The sequence below is a fragment of the Melitaea cinxia genome, chromosome Z (genome assembly GCF_905220565.1).
Source record: "Melitaea cinxia chromosome Z, ilMelCinx1.1, whole genome shotgun sequence".
NCBI lineage: Eukaryota > Metazoa > Arthropoda > Insecta > Lepidoptera > Nymphalidae > Melitaea > Melitaea cinxia.
In genome coordinates this window covers 4,684,127-4,705,682 of record NC_059424.1, presented here as the reverse complement: position 1 = coordinate 4,705,682, position 21,556 = coordinate 4,684,127, and the positions used below count along the sequence as shown (strand labels likewise).

At 33.1% G+C, this 21,556-nt stretch overlaps 2 protein-coding genes across 2 annotated transcripts in view; both read right to left on the bottom strand.

Annotated features, from left to right (window-relative positions):
• LOC123668514 (DNA-binding protein D-ETS-3) overlaps positions 1-20,884 on the bottom strand; it is an 83,651-nt gene extending 62,767 nt beyond the window's left edge. Inside the window, exons 1-3 of the mRNA XM_045602249.1 lie at positions 20,880-20,884; positions 18,570-18,943; positions 13,996-14,082 (exon numbers count right to left, since the gene is read on the bottom strand). Of these exons, the coding sequence (XP_045458205.1) occupies positions 13,996-14,082; positions 18,570-18,943; positions 20,880-20,884 (466 nt within the window). The remainder of the gene's footprint in view (positions 1-13,995; positions 14,083-18,569; positions 18,944-20,879) is intronic.
• LOC123668585 (dynein regulatory complex protein 11-like) lies at positions 4,430-7,135 on the bottom strand. Its single transcript, XM_045602315.1, has one exon. It carries the CDS (start codon positions 7,133-7,135, stop codon positions 4,430-4,432), a length of 2,706 nt encoding a protein of 901 aa, XP_045458271.1.
• Positions 20,885-21,556: the final 672 nt, after the last annotated feature.

Genomic DNA, 21,556 nt, shown 5'->3' with positions numbered 1-21,556 from the left:
CTAGATTTAGCTTAGTGAAACGAATTCTTTAGACATTGGTATTTTAAATATATAAGTACCTACACATCAAAAAGGTTCATAGCTCCTATTTTCTTTATTTAAGGAGTTTTAGTCCATAAGGACTACGTCACTCCATAGTAATATTTTACATACAAGAAAACTAACGAGGTCGTCGTCGCAGGTTCAGAGCTTAATCAACGTGATTGTGACTCTTAAGCCTTAACCTTGCCCAGAAGTGGGACCTGAATTCGTTGCATTACCTCGCATTAATTTGTAGTGGGTAAAACTGACTTGTTGTAACGAATGTTGAAAATACCTATATCGATTTCAAACCTTCACAAGTCAGTATTAAATGTACTGTTCTTCGACGGTTAGGCTTGTAAGCAGCAATCATCATTCAAGTTACTCGGTTAGTGTTAATACGTAATTCCTGAAAGTGGGTCGTAGCTCGGACTACAGACTTGCACCTACCGTCGGGTTCACCTCCGGACGACGCTGTCTCCGCTCCCCGCCGCCATTTCCGTAGAGGGGAAGGAGAGGGGGCTTCCGAATCCGCAACTACAATGGACCCTCTATGTCTTCCTACCACTAACCTACCAGCTGATAATGTGATTAAAACTACCTTTGACGTGCCTTTATGCGTTTAAGATATATACGCATATGAGACATTTTTCTTTTGGTTTGGTAAAATTAAGAATACTATGCTATAGATGTAGTTGTGATATTCAAAATCAAGTACGTAATATTATTCTTATTATAATTATATGAAAAAAGAATATCTATATAAATTAAAATAAAGCGCTATGTATATTGCTAACCCTAAAGCTTGAGATCGGCTGGAGCGAATCGAAATTTTTTTAAGGTTATCTGATACTTTGTGGAAGTGATAATTAAGAAAATTACGCAGAAAAATAAAATGTAAAATTGAAGAAATCATATCTACTGATTACTTAAATTTTATTCGATAGACAGTTCGGAAGACTTGACAGCGTCCGCTGGGTCCGCGAATAGTAAATAAAACATAAATCAGCATCATCATATGTATTAATACGCTAAGGTTTAAAATCTTTGCCTCCCTTTTTAGAAAAAAATCTCACAATTACTCCACATAAATTATATATTATTTTTAACCGACCTTAAAAAAAGGAGGAGGCTACTCAATTCGACTGTATATATATATATATATATATTTTAATGTATGTTCGGGGATAACTTCGTCGTTTATGAACCGATTTTGATAATTCTTTTTCTTTGTTGAAAAAGAGATATGCCAAGTGTGGCAGCGTGATAAGGAAACCAAGATCTGATGATGGGATCCCAGAGAAATCGACGGAAACTCGAAAATCCGCATATAACTTTTTACTGTACCGATGTACCGATACCGGTGTACCGATTTTGATAATTTTTAATTTAATCGAAAGCCGATGTTTATCATGAGGTCCGGTCCAGACAAGGATAGCCTGATGTAAAATATAATCAAGTATGGTAAGACATACTGGATATCTAATCTAATCGGAACTAATCGGACCAGGTCCTGGATCAGGACCTGGTCCGATTCAGATAAGAATAGCCTAATATAAAAAAAAATCAAGTATGGTAAGGCATAACTGCATCAGGACCAGGTCTGGTCCAGATCAGGATAACCTGAATGAAATTACGTGAACTGAGCTTGAATCGCGCTATAGATGTTTTTAAGCCGCACTTAGTATATATACATATACAGTTATTAGGACAGTCTAGCAGGGAGTCTATTTTTACACAGTGGAGCAGTCTTAAGTAGTAGAAAGTAGTTAATTATTAGAAGTTATTAAATAAAATTTAATTAATAATAATAGTTAATAAATAATATAAAAATAAATAAAAATAATTGATAGTTAAAGTACTAACAAAAATAAATAATAATTGGTAAAAATAAACGGAAATAAATATCACAATAATTATTTTAAGTAACATATTTATAATATCAATTCGCTTTTTTTTTGTTAAACAATGTTTTCAAGAATATAAATTTGTGTTTTTTAAAAGGATCGGACCGGGCATACTCTACCAGGACCAGGATGAGATGAGGAAATCTCATCTCACCTGATCAGGTCTCACCGGATCTTCTGCGTTACAAACCTTATCCGGTCGGGCATGCCCGGTCCGGTCCTGCTAAGGAACGTGGAAAAATTTCTACTCGGAAATGTTTTTGAAGTCTTCTTTATGCACGCTTGACTTGGGGAGTAAGCTGGTGAATGCTTGACAAGAGCGTTACGAAAAGTGTGATCATACGTGGCAAACGGAGAGAAAGGTCCGAGCACATATTTACTTTCTCCCTTTATCTCATAGCCAGTTACGTGTCGTATATCTAGTACACAAAAGTTTAAAAAGAAGTTTTACTTCTGTCGTGTGGTCGATCACAACTGTTAAGTTTAATTTTGTGCAGCAGATTTTACGTATGATCGGTAAAAAAAACAGACAAAAATAAAAACAGAGTATAAATATTTCTAATAAGTATAATTTCTTCATCCCTATCTCGGCTTCATACAATATTTAATTGAAAAAAATATAAAGTAAATAAGAAATACTCTTTGCAAATAAAGAGGATTAGGAAGAACATTCGCGATTTTTATAAATATTAGTTCAATCAAAAAAAAATTATGAGTTTCTGATTTTGAAACATATTTTTCAAATTTTTTTTCATAAAAACATTGTTTCAAAAATTATTATATTACAGACTCAACAAAAAAGAAGTCCTTCAAATCGGTCGACGTCTTTAACTTTTAACCGACTTCAAAAAAAGTGCGTTCAAATATTTCTCTTCCGATAGCTTATGATATCTAAGCAGTTTAATTATCCAGCTAAGCTAAGTTCTCTAACCATCCTTAGCTTAATTTTGTTTTACTCTCAATACTGTTAAATAATCTAGCACTCTTTCTAGTTTTAAATTGTACCTATTTCTATTTTGTATGTATAGTTGTAAGTTTTTCTGAATAAATAAAATAAAATAAAAATAAATAAAATAGGCACATAGAAACAATATACCGATAGATCACATATCTAAGAGAATCTAAGAGATAGGTAAGTAGTATTTGTACAAACAATTTTTAAAACATTTTTAAAAATGTTTAAGCTTTGATAATTTAAGCGTGTAAGCGTAGTAAAACTGTGTTTTTAATTCATTGTTTTTATGTTGACGTATATTATAGTTAGGTATGGTCACCTCAAATGAAATAGGAGTTGCATGATACTTTCAGCGAACTGTTTTTAGCTATGTGCTCTTATGCTGCCATCTACAACAACTACAACTACAGTACAAGCTACTAGTAAAAAGAAAACTGATATTCCGATTTGAGCCAAAAGAAACGATGTTCCGTTTTGAACCAAAAATAAAACGGTCACGTTAGGCATACGAAAAATAATGATCTGTCAGTTATATATGTAAATGGTATATAGGTAAAGTAAAAAATATATATGACTATAAAATATATGACGACAAATAAATATAGAAACTAGCTTAAAAATAAGTTAAATGTAAGGCATAAAAATAACTATTACTAAAAAAAATATATTAATAATTAAATATAATTATTGCATTAAAATACTATTTGTGTAATTAATATTTTCTACACCTACTAATATTTAGATTTCCTAAATATCATTTTACAAAAATAACTCGCCATCTAGTGGCGTATGTAAAAACTATTTATGACGAAAGTTCACTGGTACAATGACATCGGTATAATGCCCTCTATCGTATGTAGTGAGAACTTTATCCTGCTTCATTTCCTTTTCTTTGAAAGTTGTTTAAGGGAAATTTCGCTTAGAAAGCGCCCTTTGTGAATGTGCTGTCATTAAGAGTTCTTTTTTAATTTATAGAAACAAATTACTATAAGGCTTTGTTTTTTAGTATATTTTAAAAAGGAAGTGGTGAATAAAAATGTTAATAAACATAAAGCCCTTACATGGACAAAGAGATGATAAAAAAATGAAGACAAATAATGTAGTAAATATGTAGTACCAAATAAGATAAAAGATCAACACCTTAAGAAATTTTTGCTTGACTGTTGGATCAAGGGTCGAATTCAAAGGACAGTGTTTCTTGTAACGGGAGACAAATGTTTCTATTGATTAACGCGATGAATACCTATTATTTTTTAAATTGTCAAATGTTATTTTTTTTACAAACCTATTTAAAAAGGTATAAAGTAGAATATATATAGAAATAAAAGTAAATAACGTGTTAATATTTTATCCCAAATTGAATAAAGGAATTTTCTTAGTGAAAACTTTTTTCCGTTTTATTTAAGATTTATTTATTTGAACATATTAGTAAATTTAACTATTATCAGTCGATCAGCTGCAAAATTTTATAAAAAAGAATGGAAAATTGTTACAGTGACACTAAGTTGTGGATAATTAGTAGGGATTTCATAATATAATCTAAATATTACTTTTTCTTTTTATCTGCCTTCAATTTATAAGCGAGCTGTGAGTCTAACATCTGCATATAATCGATGTACTTTTTACCCCACGGTGAATATGACTCGTACCACTGTTTATACATATCATAAGCCACCAAATCTGTATAAACAGCACCTTCGAAACCCACAACAGCGTTGGTTATTTCCTCTGGCTGAAGCGGTTTGTGGTATAGTTGTGCGATACGTGTACCATCTAACAAGGTTTCTATGGCTTTTCTTATAGTGTGTATATCATATCCTCTTAAAACCTGTGCGACGCAATGTACATTGAACTCACGATTTATTCCATGATATTGCATGAGTGTTTTAGTTAGAATATATGATATACTGCTATAATCAGTCCTCGGCATAAGGATTATCGAAGGAAAAACTTTATACATCTGTGCATTTTTCGCTAACCATGGTTCTGTAGCTGTACCCAGAATTAAGATTTTATCTTCGCTAGGGTTTATAGGTTTAATTATTTCTTTGAAAAAATCTCTCTGGAGACGTTTAGGATCGAAGCTTCTATCTTCTTTCGCCACCTTTTTACAGAAAATTTTATCGGCATTGTCAACGAGTATTATAGAAGGTTGCATGAGTCTACTTATTCTATTAATGTATGTGAACATAGTCTTCAAATTTTTTGGTCCAGGAAATTTATCGTACACATTCATTGGCGATAAGTCTATGAGGATAGAATTCGTTTCTGTCGCGACTGCATAGATCAAGGTTTTTTTACCCGAACCCTTGGGTCCTACAAACAGTTGTGTTCGAACGGAATTTGGGCAGTCGGATCCGAGTGTCAAAACACATCGCAATCTTACTTGTTCCTTAACGTCCCCTAAGCATGGCGGTGGGAAGTTTGGTGTCCAGAGTATAGCACGAGTATCTGCTGCAGCATAATTTCTGTCTCCCCAGTAATCATCAAATGTAGTATGTGGATATTTTTTTATAATTCCTTCATCGACTAAAGCTTGAAACATAGCAGCTGGTGAAACTTTATCTGGCTTTGGTGGCTTAACTTTTTTCGGTTTCTTTCTTTTTCTGCTTTGTGGAGGCTTGGCAATTCCAGCTGCTTGGTAATCAATTTTCAAAGAATTTTTGAGCATATTCAATTCTAATCTCATGAGTTCATCTACAATCGGTCTCAGTTTGAATTGTAAGTCTTGATACACATTTTCAATAATAAGCGACTTTATATAACCTCTCATGACATCGAGTGAAGCATCTCTCGTATCTAAATCCTTCCATTGATTTTGATATTCATTCCAAGCTTCGTGCACTTGGTTTGCATTTTCACCAACAGAAATATAAACACCTGGATCATTATCAGGATTAAGTCTGGCCTTCTTATAATCAAGTAAACGTTTTTCTTCTCTTATTTTAGCTTCTAATTTTAATCTTTTTTCTTCTTCACGAGCAGCAAGTTTTTCAGCTTTTATCTGTTCTTTAGTTTTTTGTGCACCTCCTTCTGCTTTTAGTCTTTTTTCTTCTTCAGTACGCCATTCTATGTATTCATCTATAGTAAAAGTTTCTCCTTTCACTATTAATATGGACCCACCTTCTTCTGGAAAAGGGAATTCATCAAAAATACGAACCTGATTGTACCAATCATGAAACCATTGACGAATTTCTGTCGAAATATCTTCCATTATGTCTCCTTCTCTAAGTTTAAGTGCACGACTACTTTCCTTAAAGTTTTCCTGAACCCAATTTTCATAATATTTATATCTAAAGTTTCGTCTAATTTCTTTAACATTTTTTAGTTGTTCTTTTGCAGAAGGGGGTAACCATGATGGTATAATCATGTTAAGTTTATCTTTACGCATATTATTCTTTATATTTTCTCGTTTGATTTCCATAAATCGTCTATAAATGTTCTGAATAAGTGATGCTGCTTTTATTCGCAACTCTTCACTTGCTGGTGGTTTTTTTAGACCCGCAAGTTCAAGATATAAGTCATTATCCTTATTAAAAATATGAGTCCTTTCTCGTACAGTAAACCTAGAGCGTTCCATTCGTTGAATATTTAAAATATGACCAGTATACTCTTGTTGAAATCTTAATTCTTCTAACTCTTCAGCCGACAAATGTTCAGACTCTGGTATAGATACGATTTCTTCACCCATGGCCAATTTTCTTTTGATTTCCGCTTCCTTTTCTTCACGTAATCTCTCTTCTTCTTCTAACTTTTCTTGTTCTCGACGTTCAATTTCCGAAGGTGTTGGAGTTGGATCACCTAACCGATTACCAGCCAAGATTTGATTAGCAATGTACTGCATTTCTTCCTGTCTCATTTCAAATGGATAATGAAACGGACAAAGTATTTCAATATCCTGAGGTACCATAATCAATTGTAGCAAAGCATTATCAGGGTACGTAAATTCAAAAACCTCCACTTCCTCCAGCGTTGACTTCAATTCGAGTATGCGACAAGAAATTGCATCAATTAATTTTCGTATGTAAGGTCGTCTTTGTACTTGTTCCATTTGATCGTAACAATCACACAAGTTATTGTATAATTCACAAAATTTACAATAAACTCTAGCAACAATTTCAACTGCGGTTCCTTGTGGTTTTATTCCGACAAATGCTGATGCTAACTCCTGTAAACGTTCGTCTTCCGCTAGGGTATTTTGTATTTGTTCTTTGATTTTGAGCCATTTTAAATAATAAGAAACGTTTGACATTTTAAATTTAAGGTATTATTGATAATGAGTCTGTTACTAAAACTTACATTTTAACTAATATGGGTTGTATAACCAATTTAAATTAACACTATGTAACACACAATATAATAGATCTTATGATATATTTTTCTGTTACGTCTGTCAGAGTTGCGACATGTATTAGAATAAAAAGGAGGTTTTCTTAAAAAAAAAGTTGAGTACAATATTTTACTTTCGCAGTTACTATAAAAGATATATAATACATAACATACAATTTTAAAATTTGCAATAAGACTAAGTACGTATTTGATTGTTTATGAATATCTTTGGAGTAAATTACTCTGTTAACAAAATGTATAAGCTACCTTGAATTTAAAGATCACTGTTGACTTTATTATTCATATTTAAAAGAAAATTTAGTCTTAAAAAAGTAATATATTTTACATATGAGACGTTATACCACGATAATTATACTATGTGTATGTGTAACCAGCATACGTAGTCTGACCACTTATAATATATATTTTATATTAATTCTATATATATATATTATATATATAGAATTAGTATAAAATTCTTTACTTTACCGCAAAACTACTGATATATAAAATAACCATTGTAACTAAAATTTAAATTTAAATCAATTATATTCTAGCCTACAAACATTTTTTTTTTCATATTTGGTTCTTCGAATTGTGGGGACTAACAATGATAGCGGCCCCCGGCGCTGGTTACAATAAAAATGTTTCAAGTGCGCCTCCGTACGTTCCATTGAACATTAGAATCGGCGCACGCGCTCGTCTCTCGCTTCCGGTGAGTGACGCGTGCCACTTTTCCCTCTTCGGCCCCAGTTATGAGACGTAGCGGGTAGCTTGACTTATATAAATTTAGTGAAGTAAATGTGTTTATGTTAAGTTATTTATCTATCTTTGTATTTACTAGTTATACGCGCTGACGGGATACTAATAAGTTCTTTTTATAAAATATGTATCATGGAGACAAATGCTTGTGATTCATCCGTTCAAACATATAAAATCCTAGCACTTGCTATAAACAAATAAATAGATATAGTTAGCTGGCAGTCTACAAACAGAATATACTACAAACGTTTTGCTGTAAAAAATGAGTCTTTCTAATTGCCTTAATTTCTAACTAAGACCAAAACATCGAAGCGGAATCGTCCAAAATGCAACGTAACATTGATTTATTCACTATCCCTCCGATGTATTCATTTCGGGTGTAGAAATTTTAGCCATTAATTTTGTTAACTCTGTCTCGGGCAATAAAGCCGACTTGGCGAGGGTTAAAGGGATCAATGCCGTTAGTTTATAAGCTATACTCGACTATGGTTGTTTATTTCTTCACTTTATATTTTACTAGAATGCTAGTGCGATTTCACCTGTGTGTTGTATTCACTGTCCAACTCTCGTATCCTTCATTATGTAATGTCTTATAAACCTAAGCTTCTGATTAAACATTCTTATTACTGTTAAAACAATTTTAGAAATCAGGCAAGTATAAAAAAAAACATTTTGACTACCTATATTGGTTTTGAACTGATGAAATTTTAAAGGTTCTGTTAAAGGTTTCTGTATATTTTTATAAATTATATTTATTAGCGAAGAACATTCAAAACCACAGTAACAATGATATATTTTTAACTAATGCTATGTTATAATACGAACTTTTTGAGTATTATTGCATTCCTGCAAATATGGAATCAATTTTAATCACATTCTGGAAAAAACATAGTTTGTGTACCATACATCAGGTAGGTATAATATTATATAACTTAAAAAAGAATAGGAAACTTAGGTATAGGGTGCTGACTGCTAATGCGCAGGTATTTTGTAGTTCGGCTGCTGATTCTTTAGCTACTAGTTTTATATCTAAGTTACCAATTTTTAAAATAATTTATTGTTGTATTAATTTTATTGATTGCATTGTTTATTATATTAAATATTATCCATTTTATGGCTAATCTAATATAATTACTAACATAATTTTAATAACTTTTTAAATACATAGTTTATCAAATACAAACATACAAATCGGTTATATTCATAATATTCACATAGATAAATAGAGACAGAATTAGTTTGTTTTCTCACGAGAGAATCACCATTAGCTGCAGCGTGGTTAATGCGTACTCGAGTCAAATTAGACACAGCTCCTCCCACCCAGTTAGCGGCCTCGACTAGTGTAATCGACCCGCAGTTTGATTGACTGGGCAAGGGGCTTCTGTCTGTCAAATGATCAGTTGCTATGAATTACAGGTTACCTTTACAAAAATTATAATTTAACTGTACAAAAAGTACCTTTTCCAAAGTTCGGATGACATAAGTTGGTTACGATTCAGATCTCTTTTTTAAGACCTTCTTTTTTAGAAACTTATTTCTTAGTAGTCTTTTTGAACTTTATATTATATTTGTGCCTAGCTTAAACTTAGACATCAAATTATTTAAATTTACGAGTGTAGATCAAATCAGGAAGCGCAACGACAATTAGTGAATTAAGTGAACCCTTAAATGTCGGTGTGTGTCTTTTGTGTCCCTATGAGAAAAAATCAGTACGATGCACGCTTGTCACCGCAGATTTGGCAACATTTGAAACACGCGCAACCATTCGCTACGGGTGGTGGTATCCATTAGACCCCTTATATCAAAGTACTTTTCGTATTATTAAAACATGATCATTACCCGGAGTGTTTGTTATTTGATAATGTGGTACTCTCAATATGAAATATTAAAACTTAATTTAGAATATCCGCTTTTATTAGATAAATATTGGTAGCAACAATAAATATAGATGTATTTGAGAATTACAATCAATTAAACTTTAGTATTCTTTCTTATCTCTTGTTGAAATGTCAAGCTATCTAAAAACATTAGCAACACTTCTCATTTTCCTAAAATTAAATGATAAGTATAATTAGGAGCCATAGACCAATAAGGAATAGAGTTGAATCATAAAGTGCACTCGAGATTTGAGAACACTTGTATTAAGCACATGTGATGACGCGTGGCAGTATTTAGTTACGGGTCTGAAGGACCAATAGTAATTATTAGAACACTATTTTTCAATGAATGTAGTTCTAGTGTATAAATCTTTCTTATATAAAATTTCCGTGTCACAATGCTAGTTATCATACTCCTTCAAAATGGCTGGACCGAACTTTATAACATTTTGTGTGCATATCGGGTAGGTCTGAGAATTGGCCAACATCTATTTTTTATATCCTTAAATTATTAGCCCCCTCCCTTAAGATTAAGGGGGTTACTAACATATATGGCAAAACAGTGTTTACGGGGTCAGCTAGTTATACTATAATTTTTAAATTTGTAAAAAAGAGTTTTGTGTAAGTTAAATAAGGTTGCCAATAAATTGGTCATCTAATACCTCCAATATTCATATGTTGATTCGTCATTTGGTTTCGTTACTGGGCGCACTTTAGAATCTTAGTGACTAGCATCAGCTAACAACGACAAATAATGAAAATAAATATTAAAATTAAAGGATCACTGCACAAGAAATTTGTACTTAAGACGCTTTAACTCGATCGTAATTAATGTGATATAAGCATGTTTTGTATTAGGTACAGGTCCTTCGTATGCAGTACTTGCACTGATCTTTTTATAAACGTACATTTGCTTTTGTGTGTGTGTGTTTTTTTTTACAGGAGAGAGAATCCACAAATCCTTTCGCCTTTAGACACCTATTATTTTCACGACTAACGTAGGGTGGAAAAAATAATAAAGTGCCATTTCACGGAATAGAATCGTTATATTTTGTATTTTGTAAAGTTCGTTTGCTGTCTTTACGCTTTCGGAATGTCATCTTTTATAACAATTTTAATTAAAATCATATGTTCCGATTAAGAAGGCGACAATCTACACACCAAGCATAAGAAATTAGTAAGAAACGGAAAGAGATATTCAAGAAAAATGAATTAAATTTAAAAGAATAAATTTTATGACTGTATAGGAATACTGTATCATCATCATTAGATTCTACTGTATGGATCGATTTCCCATAAGTTTCATCCCAAATATTACTTAGAAGTAAACTTATTACCGTATTATTAATCCTAATTAAATCTTCTTTTTATACAAACATTATAAGCAGAGCAGATGAAGTCACGAGTCGCTCTAGTAATATACATATACGAGTACGTTTTAAGACTGTTACCAAGGACAAAACATTACCAAGTATCAAATACATACCATTTAACCACCCTACTGAGCAAGATAACAGCTCCTTTGACAGTGCTCAGATAACTTTTAATTGTCTAACCTATCCTTTGAGTTCACGCTCCGTTTGCCAGTTTAACTTACCGACTGTAATTGTGGCAATTCGTTTTGCGTAATTTCATATCTTAACAATTTTAAAATCTTTGATCTTTGGGTACTTCATCACGCTACAAGTCAGATACAATATTTTAAAGGTATTTGATAAGTTTTTCGAGAATTGTTCATGTCTAATTTGTCGAATATTTTGTTCTTACAAAATAACTCAATATACCTACCTTCTACGACTGCTCTGGTGTAATGGTTCGTGTGCTGTGTTGGCGGCGCCTAAACACCGACGGTCGCAGGTTCGATTCCCGCTCGGAGTGGATATTTGTGCTTATACAAATATTAATTACCGGTCTGGTTGTGAGTCCTTGTGGGTCTCCCCACCGTGCCTCGGAGGCCACGTTAAGCTGCCAGTCCTGGTTGTTATCATTTACACCTGATAGCGATCGTTACTCATAGTAGGGATATATCCGTCAACCCGCAGTAATGCAGCAGCGTGGTGATTTAAGCTCTGATCCTGCTCCTACACGGGGAAATAGTCCTATGACCAGAAGTTGGATATTATGGGCTGAAGCATAAGCGTAAATCCACTATAATTATTATTTTGGAGTACAGATTAGAATGATATTTGACAAAATTATTTTGATAATCTACTAAGCTTTTCATTATAATAGGTAGTAGTAATAAGTAGTTTTGTTTTCACTACTACACTACTAATGACACTACCCTACTATCAAACTCTATACATACCTACACAGCTAAATATCCAAAGAGATACATAGGCTGCTTACCACTCAACCCATTATTACTACAGACAATTAGTTATCAATAGTTACATCGACATAGAATACAACGTAAGTAGACGAAAAAATTGTCAAGTAAATACGCGTTGTCAAAAAGTAGTCATCAGAATTCGATTAAATTCAAAATGGGACTACAAGATAAACATTACCTTTCGATTAAAATAGAAATCATCAAAATCGCTATACCAAGTGAAAAGATAGCGGTATAATACAATGTAGGTTGATAACAAACAGTCAAGTAACTGTTAGATTTAGTTTATTAGTAAGTACTTGTTAGATTTCCATTAAATTTAAATGAGATCAAATGACACGTACTAACATATGATTTAAATTAAGTTAGCATAATTTTGGTCGGTGGACTCACGTCTGCATTAGGGATACTAAGATAGAATTATTAGTTCTCTTAATGTAAGCTGCAGTAGTGTACCAACTAAACGATCACTAACAAAAATAAAAATCGAAATGACAAAAGCATGGGCACTATAAGCCTGTGGACATAACTTTATAAAAAAAAACATGGTTTAAAAAAATCATCGAAATCGGTCAACCCAGTCAAATGTTCTGAAGTAAGATAGAAAATATAGTAAAAAAATAGAATTGAGAACATCCTCCTTTTTTAGAAGTCGGCTGAAAAAACATGAACGCTATAAATAATGTCTTGGTGTCACTATTTGGAATACCAAGTTCGGCAAAGCGTATCAGCATTAATAGGAGAGAAGTCACAACGTTAGATAACTAGAAGGGAGAGGTTTTACATCTATATTAATAAATAAAATTGGAGTGTCTGTTTGTAATATAAAAAAAAAACTTTTTTATAATACTGAATGCACATGTACACGGTACATATACCAAAATGACATTTTTTATAAAAAAATTCTGTCTGTCTGTTTGTTCCGGCTAATCTCTGAAACGGCTCGACCGATTTTGAAGGGACTTTCTCTGGCAGATAGCTGATGTAATAAGGAGTATCTGAGGCTATATTTATTTTACAAATTTATTTATTTTATAACTCTGCGAACTGAACAATAACTTTTTTGTTTAACTCCACACGGACGAAGTCGCGGGTACAGCTAGTAAAAAATATATCACCTAGTTATAGTTATATTGCAATAGATATTACATGTAAGTTATACATACCTCTTAAGTATATACGATATATGTATGATTTGTGATATTTTGTACCTACATAAATTATATCTAAACTGTTTTTACTACCTACTTTTACGAACCAACATTGTTCACAAGTGATCTATTAGGTACTCTATTTTGCTTCAACAGTAGATAACTAATAATAAAATTTTTACTTTGTATGAAATTTTACGGTAGCGCGAGGGTAGTCTTAGTAAAATTTTGTACCTAAATTTTAAAATTAAGAAAAGTGGACATAGACCTCCACAAGCTTGTGCCAAAAATGGCGCGAACTCATGTTTTGCCCATAGTCACAACGCTGGGCAGGCGGTTACGACCGAAGACGCTGCTGCCCATCTTCGGCCTGTGTATTTCAAAGCCAGCAGTTGGGTGGTTATGCCGCCATCGGTCGGTTTTATAAGTTCCAAGGTGGTAGTAGAACTGTTTTATCCCTTAGTCGCCTCTTACGACACCCACGGGAAGAGAGGGGGTGGCTATATTCTTTACTGCCGTAATCACACAGCGTAAGCGGGTTTACTCGTCATCGCTAACTGTTATCATTAAAATCGGTTCAGTAATCTTAGAATTTATGTCTTCATAGTTAGTACACATATATATTGTTGAATATTCTGATATTTCTTATATTATCACTCACCTGAACATTTTGTTGCCCTCAGCGTATCAGACAGAGTTGACGAGGTCGTGTACCCTTTAGATAATCCCCCAGATAGCTTTTCTGAACCTGAAAGACGAATTTGAGATATTTCAGTTAAAGAGTCGATAAGTAGATTCTCATAAATCATAAGTTTACCTGTGAAAATTATTAAATAAATATTTACAACATAAACACACGGTCATCTGTTCCTAAAGTAAGCAACTTAATGCCTGTGATATAGGTGATAGCAGACTGGTATATATATATATATATATATATATATATATATATATTCATTTATTTATTAAATTAAAAACAAAGCGAAAATTTAAAATAAATAAATTATTAATTTCTTTAAAAAAAAAAAAGTAATCCAAACTCTCCCACGCTTACAAAAAGTTAACGCATCATTCCGAATCCGAATTGCTCGGCGCAATATGTTTTGGAATTATTTATTTATTGTATAAATATGCTGAGGCACCCGATGGGTCGAGCAGAACGCATAAATCTCGCCAGCGAGGGGAACGGAGCATCATTACTGGTGTTTCTTTCGCACAATTAAGTGTTCATTGTCCCCGCCACGGTTCCCATGAAATAGCTGACATAACAAACGGATAGATGCGCGCGCGCATCGTCTACGCGCGCCATCTATTGTTAAAATATGGAACTAAAAATGATGTCACTCAATCTGACCTATTATCATTCCTGATTTATACTTCACGCGCGAGTGCCCATTGATTGTACAATAATTGTTTGTTTGTAGGGGTAATTCAAGGGTTTTCTGTGAGAGTTTTCGTTTTGCGGATGACTTTATTGGCTTAGTGGTGTTAATGTTTAATAATCTGTTTGGTTTTGTGCACCCCTGCATTTTAAATAAACGTGTATTATTTGAACTTTTTTTTTTGTTCTAATTGTAAATTTACACTTGGTACTTTCTAAGAATGATATAAAATTGAGTAGGAACTTAAAATATATTTAATATTGTACCGATGTGGGGCATTTGGGATAAATTTACGATGGCGTATTTTACTATAAAACCGCCTTTGGCTACAAACTTGTCTTTCCATATACCTATATTTATTATTTTTAACTGAGGTAGAGCACAACAGGAAATTCCCTGCTCAAAATATGGAACAGCCCGACTGGGGTAGTACCTTACAGAAGACTACAACAAAATAATACGGTTTTCAAGCAGTGTTGTGTTCCTGTTGGTAAATAAGCTGACCAGAGTTCCTGGGGGGGATTGGGGATAGGTTCAACAACACACTTGCGATGCTTCTGGTGTTGCAGGCGTCTGTCTATAAGCTACGGTAATCGCTTACCATCAGGTGAGCCGTACGCTTGTTTGCCTACCCAGTTTTATTAATAAAATAATATAATATCTAGATGTTTAAGGACGCTAATATAAGGTATTTTATACACACAAGCTGCTTATTAGTAAAAAAACTTCCCCTGTTATTCCGTGTTAATTTGTTTTTAACGCTTAACGTTTTTATACTCGATAATGAAAAATAATTTTAAAACCTGCTCTATTGGTAATAGTTTTTTGTATAATTAAAAGAAACAGTTAAAATAAGTTTGAATACGCAAACGACGTGTAGTTAGCCATCGGAATCGGGCAAGCCCTGTTCTCTAATGAATATAAATTACAAAACAAAAAACCGACCCCAGCCCTTTCGTTACGCAATAAACATTAAAAAATCAATATACGCGTATCAGGCCAGTTGCAACATGATTTATTGAAATATATTTTATCACGATACAATCTAAAGTACGGCATCATAATTGATGACGATTGTACGAGATTATGTATACAACGCAGTCGCGTATCGTACGGTACGTTTTCAGTGAGTGAGGGCGTACTGTAATCATTTTCGTGTTAACAACTCTTTAACTTAGCCCTCTGGGGCTTATAAATTTTAATACATAGCTCTTGATGACTATAAGATTAGGGTTGGACTTTAAAAGTGGCGCGTGGATTTTTGCACTTATTTGAATATTATGCTAATAGGTTACGCTCAGTCGCTTTCTTGTTTGTTATTCTTGGCTCGAGTTGAATATTTATCAAACCGTAACTTTTGAAGAAGGGACGGTGTAAAAAAATATGAGACAGAAATAATGAATTTATATATGAGAGTTTTCAGTAATGAAGAGTTAGAAAATAGTGTATTTGAAATATACATTACTAGCCGTAACCCGCGGTTTCGCCCGCGTTAATGTGAGAAACAGGAGGTACTAAAACATGATATAGGTAGGTACGTAGGCTTCTTCGGGAAATGGACTATTCAGCACAAAAATATTTTTTCAATTCGAAGCAGTATTTTAATGGTTAGTAGTTTTTTTTTTCAATATTTCTTTCGATAATTAATGTATGATGATCTTATTTATAATTATATACCTAACGATTGATTCTAAGTTACTGATATCTATAAAATATTTATTTTTCTAAATATAAATATTTTGAGTTCGATATTCTGTAACAGAAATTTAATATGTCTAAGAAAACACCCAAAATGCGTTTATAATTAAGAACGATGTAAGTCACAACAATTTAAAAGCTTTTCCAGAAAATCAAAATTCATCAACAGTGTTTTAAGATAAAAAAGGTTAATGGTTTCAACAAAATTTTATATAGAAAATGGAGAGCTTACATTATCAAGCATTTTTTTTCATTTTCAACCATCTTTTTCATTTTTTCACCTTTCGACCTATCTCATTGTAATATCTTCTACTTCCAAAAATATTTTGAATGTTAACGTAACATTTAAAACCAAATGGCTTTGTTTTATAAATTCAGATTTTAAAAATAAAATTGATAATACGCGTGTGTTTTTTGTACAATCATAGTAAAATGACACAAGGCCGAAAGTCTTCTTAGAAAATCGATCTAACGATATGAATGATATGAAAAGATTATCTCAGTTGAATACGTAAAAGAAATCATACGTTTAGAAGCCTACCAGTACTTTGAATATGAACAGTTGAAATGCACCGATAAAAATATGACTGCAAAAATTTCCTCACAAGCGCCTCCCTCGTTAAGGCTCGGGAAACGGGATAGCGCACCCCCGGGTAAGTTTCGAAATAATGAACTCAGCGGAGATAATAAAATTTTATTTTCCCAACTAGTATTTATAAGGCTACGATGATCCGCCGGGGCGAGTGGGCGGGCGTGTCGCCATAGCAACCGTTGGATAAATCTCACACGCCCCCATTTCGCTCCCTTGACAGCGATTGTAATCTGAACAAGAAAGACCCCACCTTGCCTGTACCTACAGCCTCCCTAGCCTTAATCTGAAAGAGTTCAACCACCGCCCACCGCAAAAACAACCCTATCTCGTGCCTCTAAGGTTACTGGTAGAACGACACCGCAAACAATCGATTTATATTGTATATAAACACCTATTTCTAGTGTTGCCAGATATATTGAATCTTTACGTCTCTGGTTTCTGTAATACCCATTTACGCATGAAGAGATTTCATTGTTTTCTAAAAGGTTCTCTATCGTTTATATTAACATTTATTGTTATTAACGTACCTTTACCTACGTTTGCTCTGTAAAGTAAGAATTAATATTAAAGTCGTAAAAGTATTATTACCTAAATTAGTGAGAATTGTTAAAAAAAGTTAAACCAGTTCACTATCATTAAATCAAATATGAAAACAATTTTACCATTTACATAAATTATGTAGATGATCACGTTAAACATATTAATAACTTCAGCCTATCGCAGTCCATCGCTGGACATAGGCCTTCACAAGTTCACGCCAAAAACGGTGTGAACTTGTGTGTGTTGCCTTGTACCGAAGACGCTGCTGCCCGTCTTCGGCCTGTGTATTTCATAATAATACTAGCTGACTCAGCAAACGTTGTCTTGACGCTAAACGCTATTTCAAAATAGGGGTTGGTGGTAGAAGGGTGAAAATTTAGGATTGTATATATTCTTCAACCCCAAATCATAATAAAATAAAAAATAAATAATTTATCTAAAAATTAAAAAAATAATTACGGGTGGACTACTCTTAACATTTAGGGGGATGAAAAATAGATGTTTTTCGATTCTCAGACCTACCCGATATGCACACAAAATTTCATGAGAATCGGTCATGCTGTTTCGGAGGAGTTTAACTACAAACACCGCGACACGAGAATTTTATATATTAGAAGATATACGTCCCCTTTTGGACGAGACCATTCTGTTTTTGGTTTTGTCCTGATGTCCCTGTTTGTTTTTCGAAATAGCACAAACATTGTGTGTATTTAATTGGATAAGCTTAGATTACAGTACAATATACATTATTAAGGATTACTCAAAAACTATAAAACACGACAAGAAAAAACATTCGAATAAAAAAAGAATCTCCACGCATCAAAAGTACACTCGAATTGAGAACTTCCTCCTTTTTTTGAAGTCGTTTGGTAAATAAAAAAAAGTTAAAAGTATAAAAGTCAAAAATAAAAAAGTAGTTAAAGAAAAAGAGCCGATTTTTCGTTTTGAACTGAAAAAACCTTATTAATCTATGTTTGTAAATAAAAGTGGTTGGTTAATAAATCTACAAAGAATAAGACGTACCCAATCCTTTATTCTTGTCTATCGAAGTTATCATGGAGTCATCTGTCCTCGTTGTTCTGCCGAAACCTAAGCTTGTAGTAGTCGTATCCTGCCCCAATTGACCTCCATAAAAGTCACCGAATGCAGTCGCCGTTCCTAGTAATCCTGATCTGTCTTGCAAAGCAGCTTTGGCTTTTTCGACACTCTGTTTTAGCTGTTCGAATGTGGATTGATGCAAGCGGTAAGGTGGCCATTCTGTAGTGGGCCAGGGGTCCTCTTTTAACGCGCTTCTCTTAAGTTCAAGAGCTCCACCATAGGAGCAGCTACTCTCGTACATTGCCGCTTTGACTCCAGCACGGAGTGCAGTGGCACACTTCAGCCCACGGATATCGACCCTGAAACAATTACAAATATTATTTTATTTGAGAGCAATAATATCTTATTTTTTACCATAAATCGATACATTTTAGTTCTATTGCATAAAACAAAAGACATTTTCATATCAGTATTGTATTTATAATCCCTATGTATCCCTAGTAAAATATAGTATAATACTTAAAACGAACTATTTTGCTGTTTACGAGTCATACGGATGAATGTTCAAAATAGATTTCAACACACAATCTTGATTTTTTTTATTATACTTTAATTTTAATTTATAAATTTAAATTTATAGATAATCATATTATTGTTATGCAATTATTTAATTAAATATATAAATACACCTTTGTCTGTTTTTTTCCCTAAAAATTTACATATACAAACAAACGCATACAAAACAAATTACCACCATTGCATTAATATAATTACAAATTGAGCTTGTAAGCGTTGGCAACGCTGCGTTAGAAAAGCAAGTAATGTCGGTTGTTGTAAGACAAATACCTGTTAATAAAAATTTTGTAATTTGATTTTGTTTGGTTCTTATGAATTTATATACCCAAAGAATTTTGATCGACAAAATAAGAATACAAACAAAATCTGGCAATTATCGTAATGTAACGAGACCTAACTTTTATGACTACTGTTCCGTTTCTCTGAATCATTGTTTGACGACCTATATTTCAATTTAAAAATCAAGTTACGTATGACAACAAATATATTTTGCAATGGTTCGGTTAAATGATTTTGTTGCACCAGACTAAAATATTATATCAATAGTTAGTGAATACATAAGAGAGTATGCGCAAACGTTTTATTGAGGATCTGTAGACGTCTGGTATGTAACGTGTTTGACATTACATGAAATGCAATTTTGAAATCAAAATTAGTCTGTGTAAACAAACAAGCTTTTTTAAGTTTCAAAATAATTTAACAAAAATAATTAAAGTTTTGATTAGTCAATCTTTTTGGTCAAAACCGCTACGCTTGGAAGTAGGTAAAAATTAATTTTAACGATTTTACCTCCCGAGTTGACACTTGTATTGTGCTTTGTATTACATAACCTTCAGCCAGCTGATCTTGGTACCTTATTACTCAGAAATAACACATACGTGTAACGAGTAAGCAGATACCTAATATTTTTAATTTATATTTTGATTGTAGCTTAAAAGGTTATTATTTATAGTAGTAATAATATGTGCGTAATTTATAATCTAATATATAAAATTCTCGTGTTGCGATCGATGTTTGTAGTTAAACCCCTCCGAAACGCCATGACCGATTCTCATGAAATTTTGTGTGCATATTGGGTAGGTCTGAGAATCGAACAAAATGTATTTTTCGTACCTCTAAGTTTAAGGGAGGGGAGGGGTAGGTATAATAAAATATTATGAAATTTTGTGTGCATATCGGGTAGGTCTGAGTATCGGCCAATTTCTATTTTTCATTCCCCTCAGTTATAAGGGGGGAGGGATTAAGAAGGTTAATAAAATAAATGGTAAAACAACGTTTGCGGGGTCAGCTAGTTCTATATAGAAATAACGAATCGTTAAATGTGGTGTTAATCGCGAAACTCGAAAACAGCTCGAAATAGACTGGGTAGAAACTGATTTATTTTTTTATGTTTTCTAATACGATTTTCTAAAACGAATTTCACAAAAAATATTATGATTTATAGATAAGATAGTATAGCACTTAGTGTTAAATATTTTTCCTAGCAAAATAATATCTTATCGATGCATTGATGATGGAACTGACTCATGCGCTAACGGTTGCGGATTCGATCTCCGCACATAAAAAAAAATACATTGAGGCAATATCTACTACTTGTTGATTTGGGCAATTGTGATATTGTAATTTGTCGGTTTTAGAAACCAACCACGAAGGATTCACATCTTACTGAGTGCAGTTTTGTAGTTTCTAGTTTCATCATACAGAAACAAGTTTCCTCACCTCATGTCGGATATTCTCTTCCGTTTTGGTCGCTTTGCGTCTTTCTTATTCTTTTCCGTGGTGAAGTTTTACAGGTGGTATCACATTTCAGTGATACCACTTGACTATATCAATGAATTCACCAACAAGTCCCAAGGAAGGCTTACTTACACTAATTTTTCATGTACCTACTATTTCAACGAAACATGAAAGAAGCATTTTAGTTACGTCACGAATTTCCTGATCGTAGATTTTTTATTTTCACTGTACACTGTAACACTTTGTATGGACATTGTAACTTTAGTATGAATATCGATCACTTTGTGGCAACGTTTGTAAAACTGTAGCGGACAAAATGCTGTTGGTCCCGTTTCAGAAATCTTTTCGATAGTTATAGTGATGATATCGTGATGATGTCCTTCCGACGACTGTATGTAATGCGCCTGCGCTGTGCGCCATAGCATTCAAATTGATTGCATCCGGCGTAAAGGAAATGTGTCGTATAACCAATTTATATTTGCTGCTCGATTTGACCACAGCGTTACGCAAACTTTCCAAGCTGTATAAGATAATTCTCCTGTTCTGTTTTAGTTGAAATATTGACAGTATATTCTCTTACTTAATTTCTAAACAATGATGTTACTACCAACTAACTGACTATCTAAAAAGTTATCAAAAAAAATGTTAGTAGTTTTTAG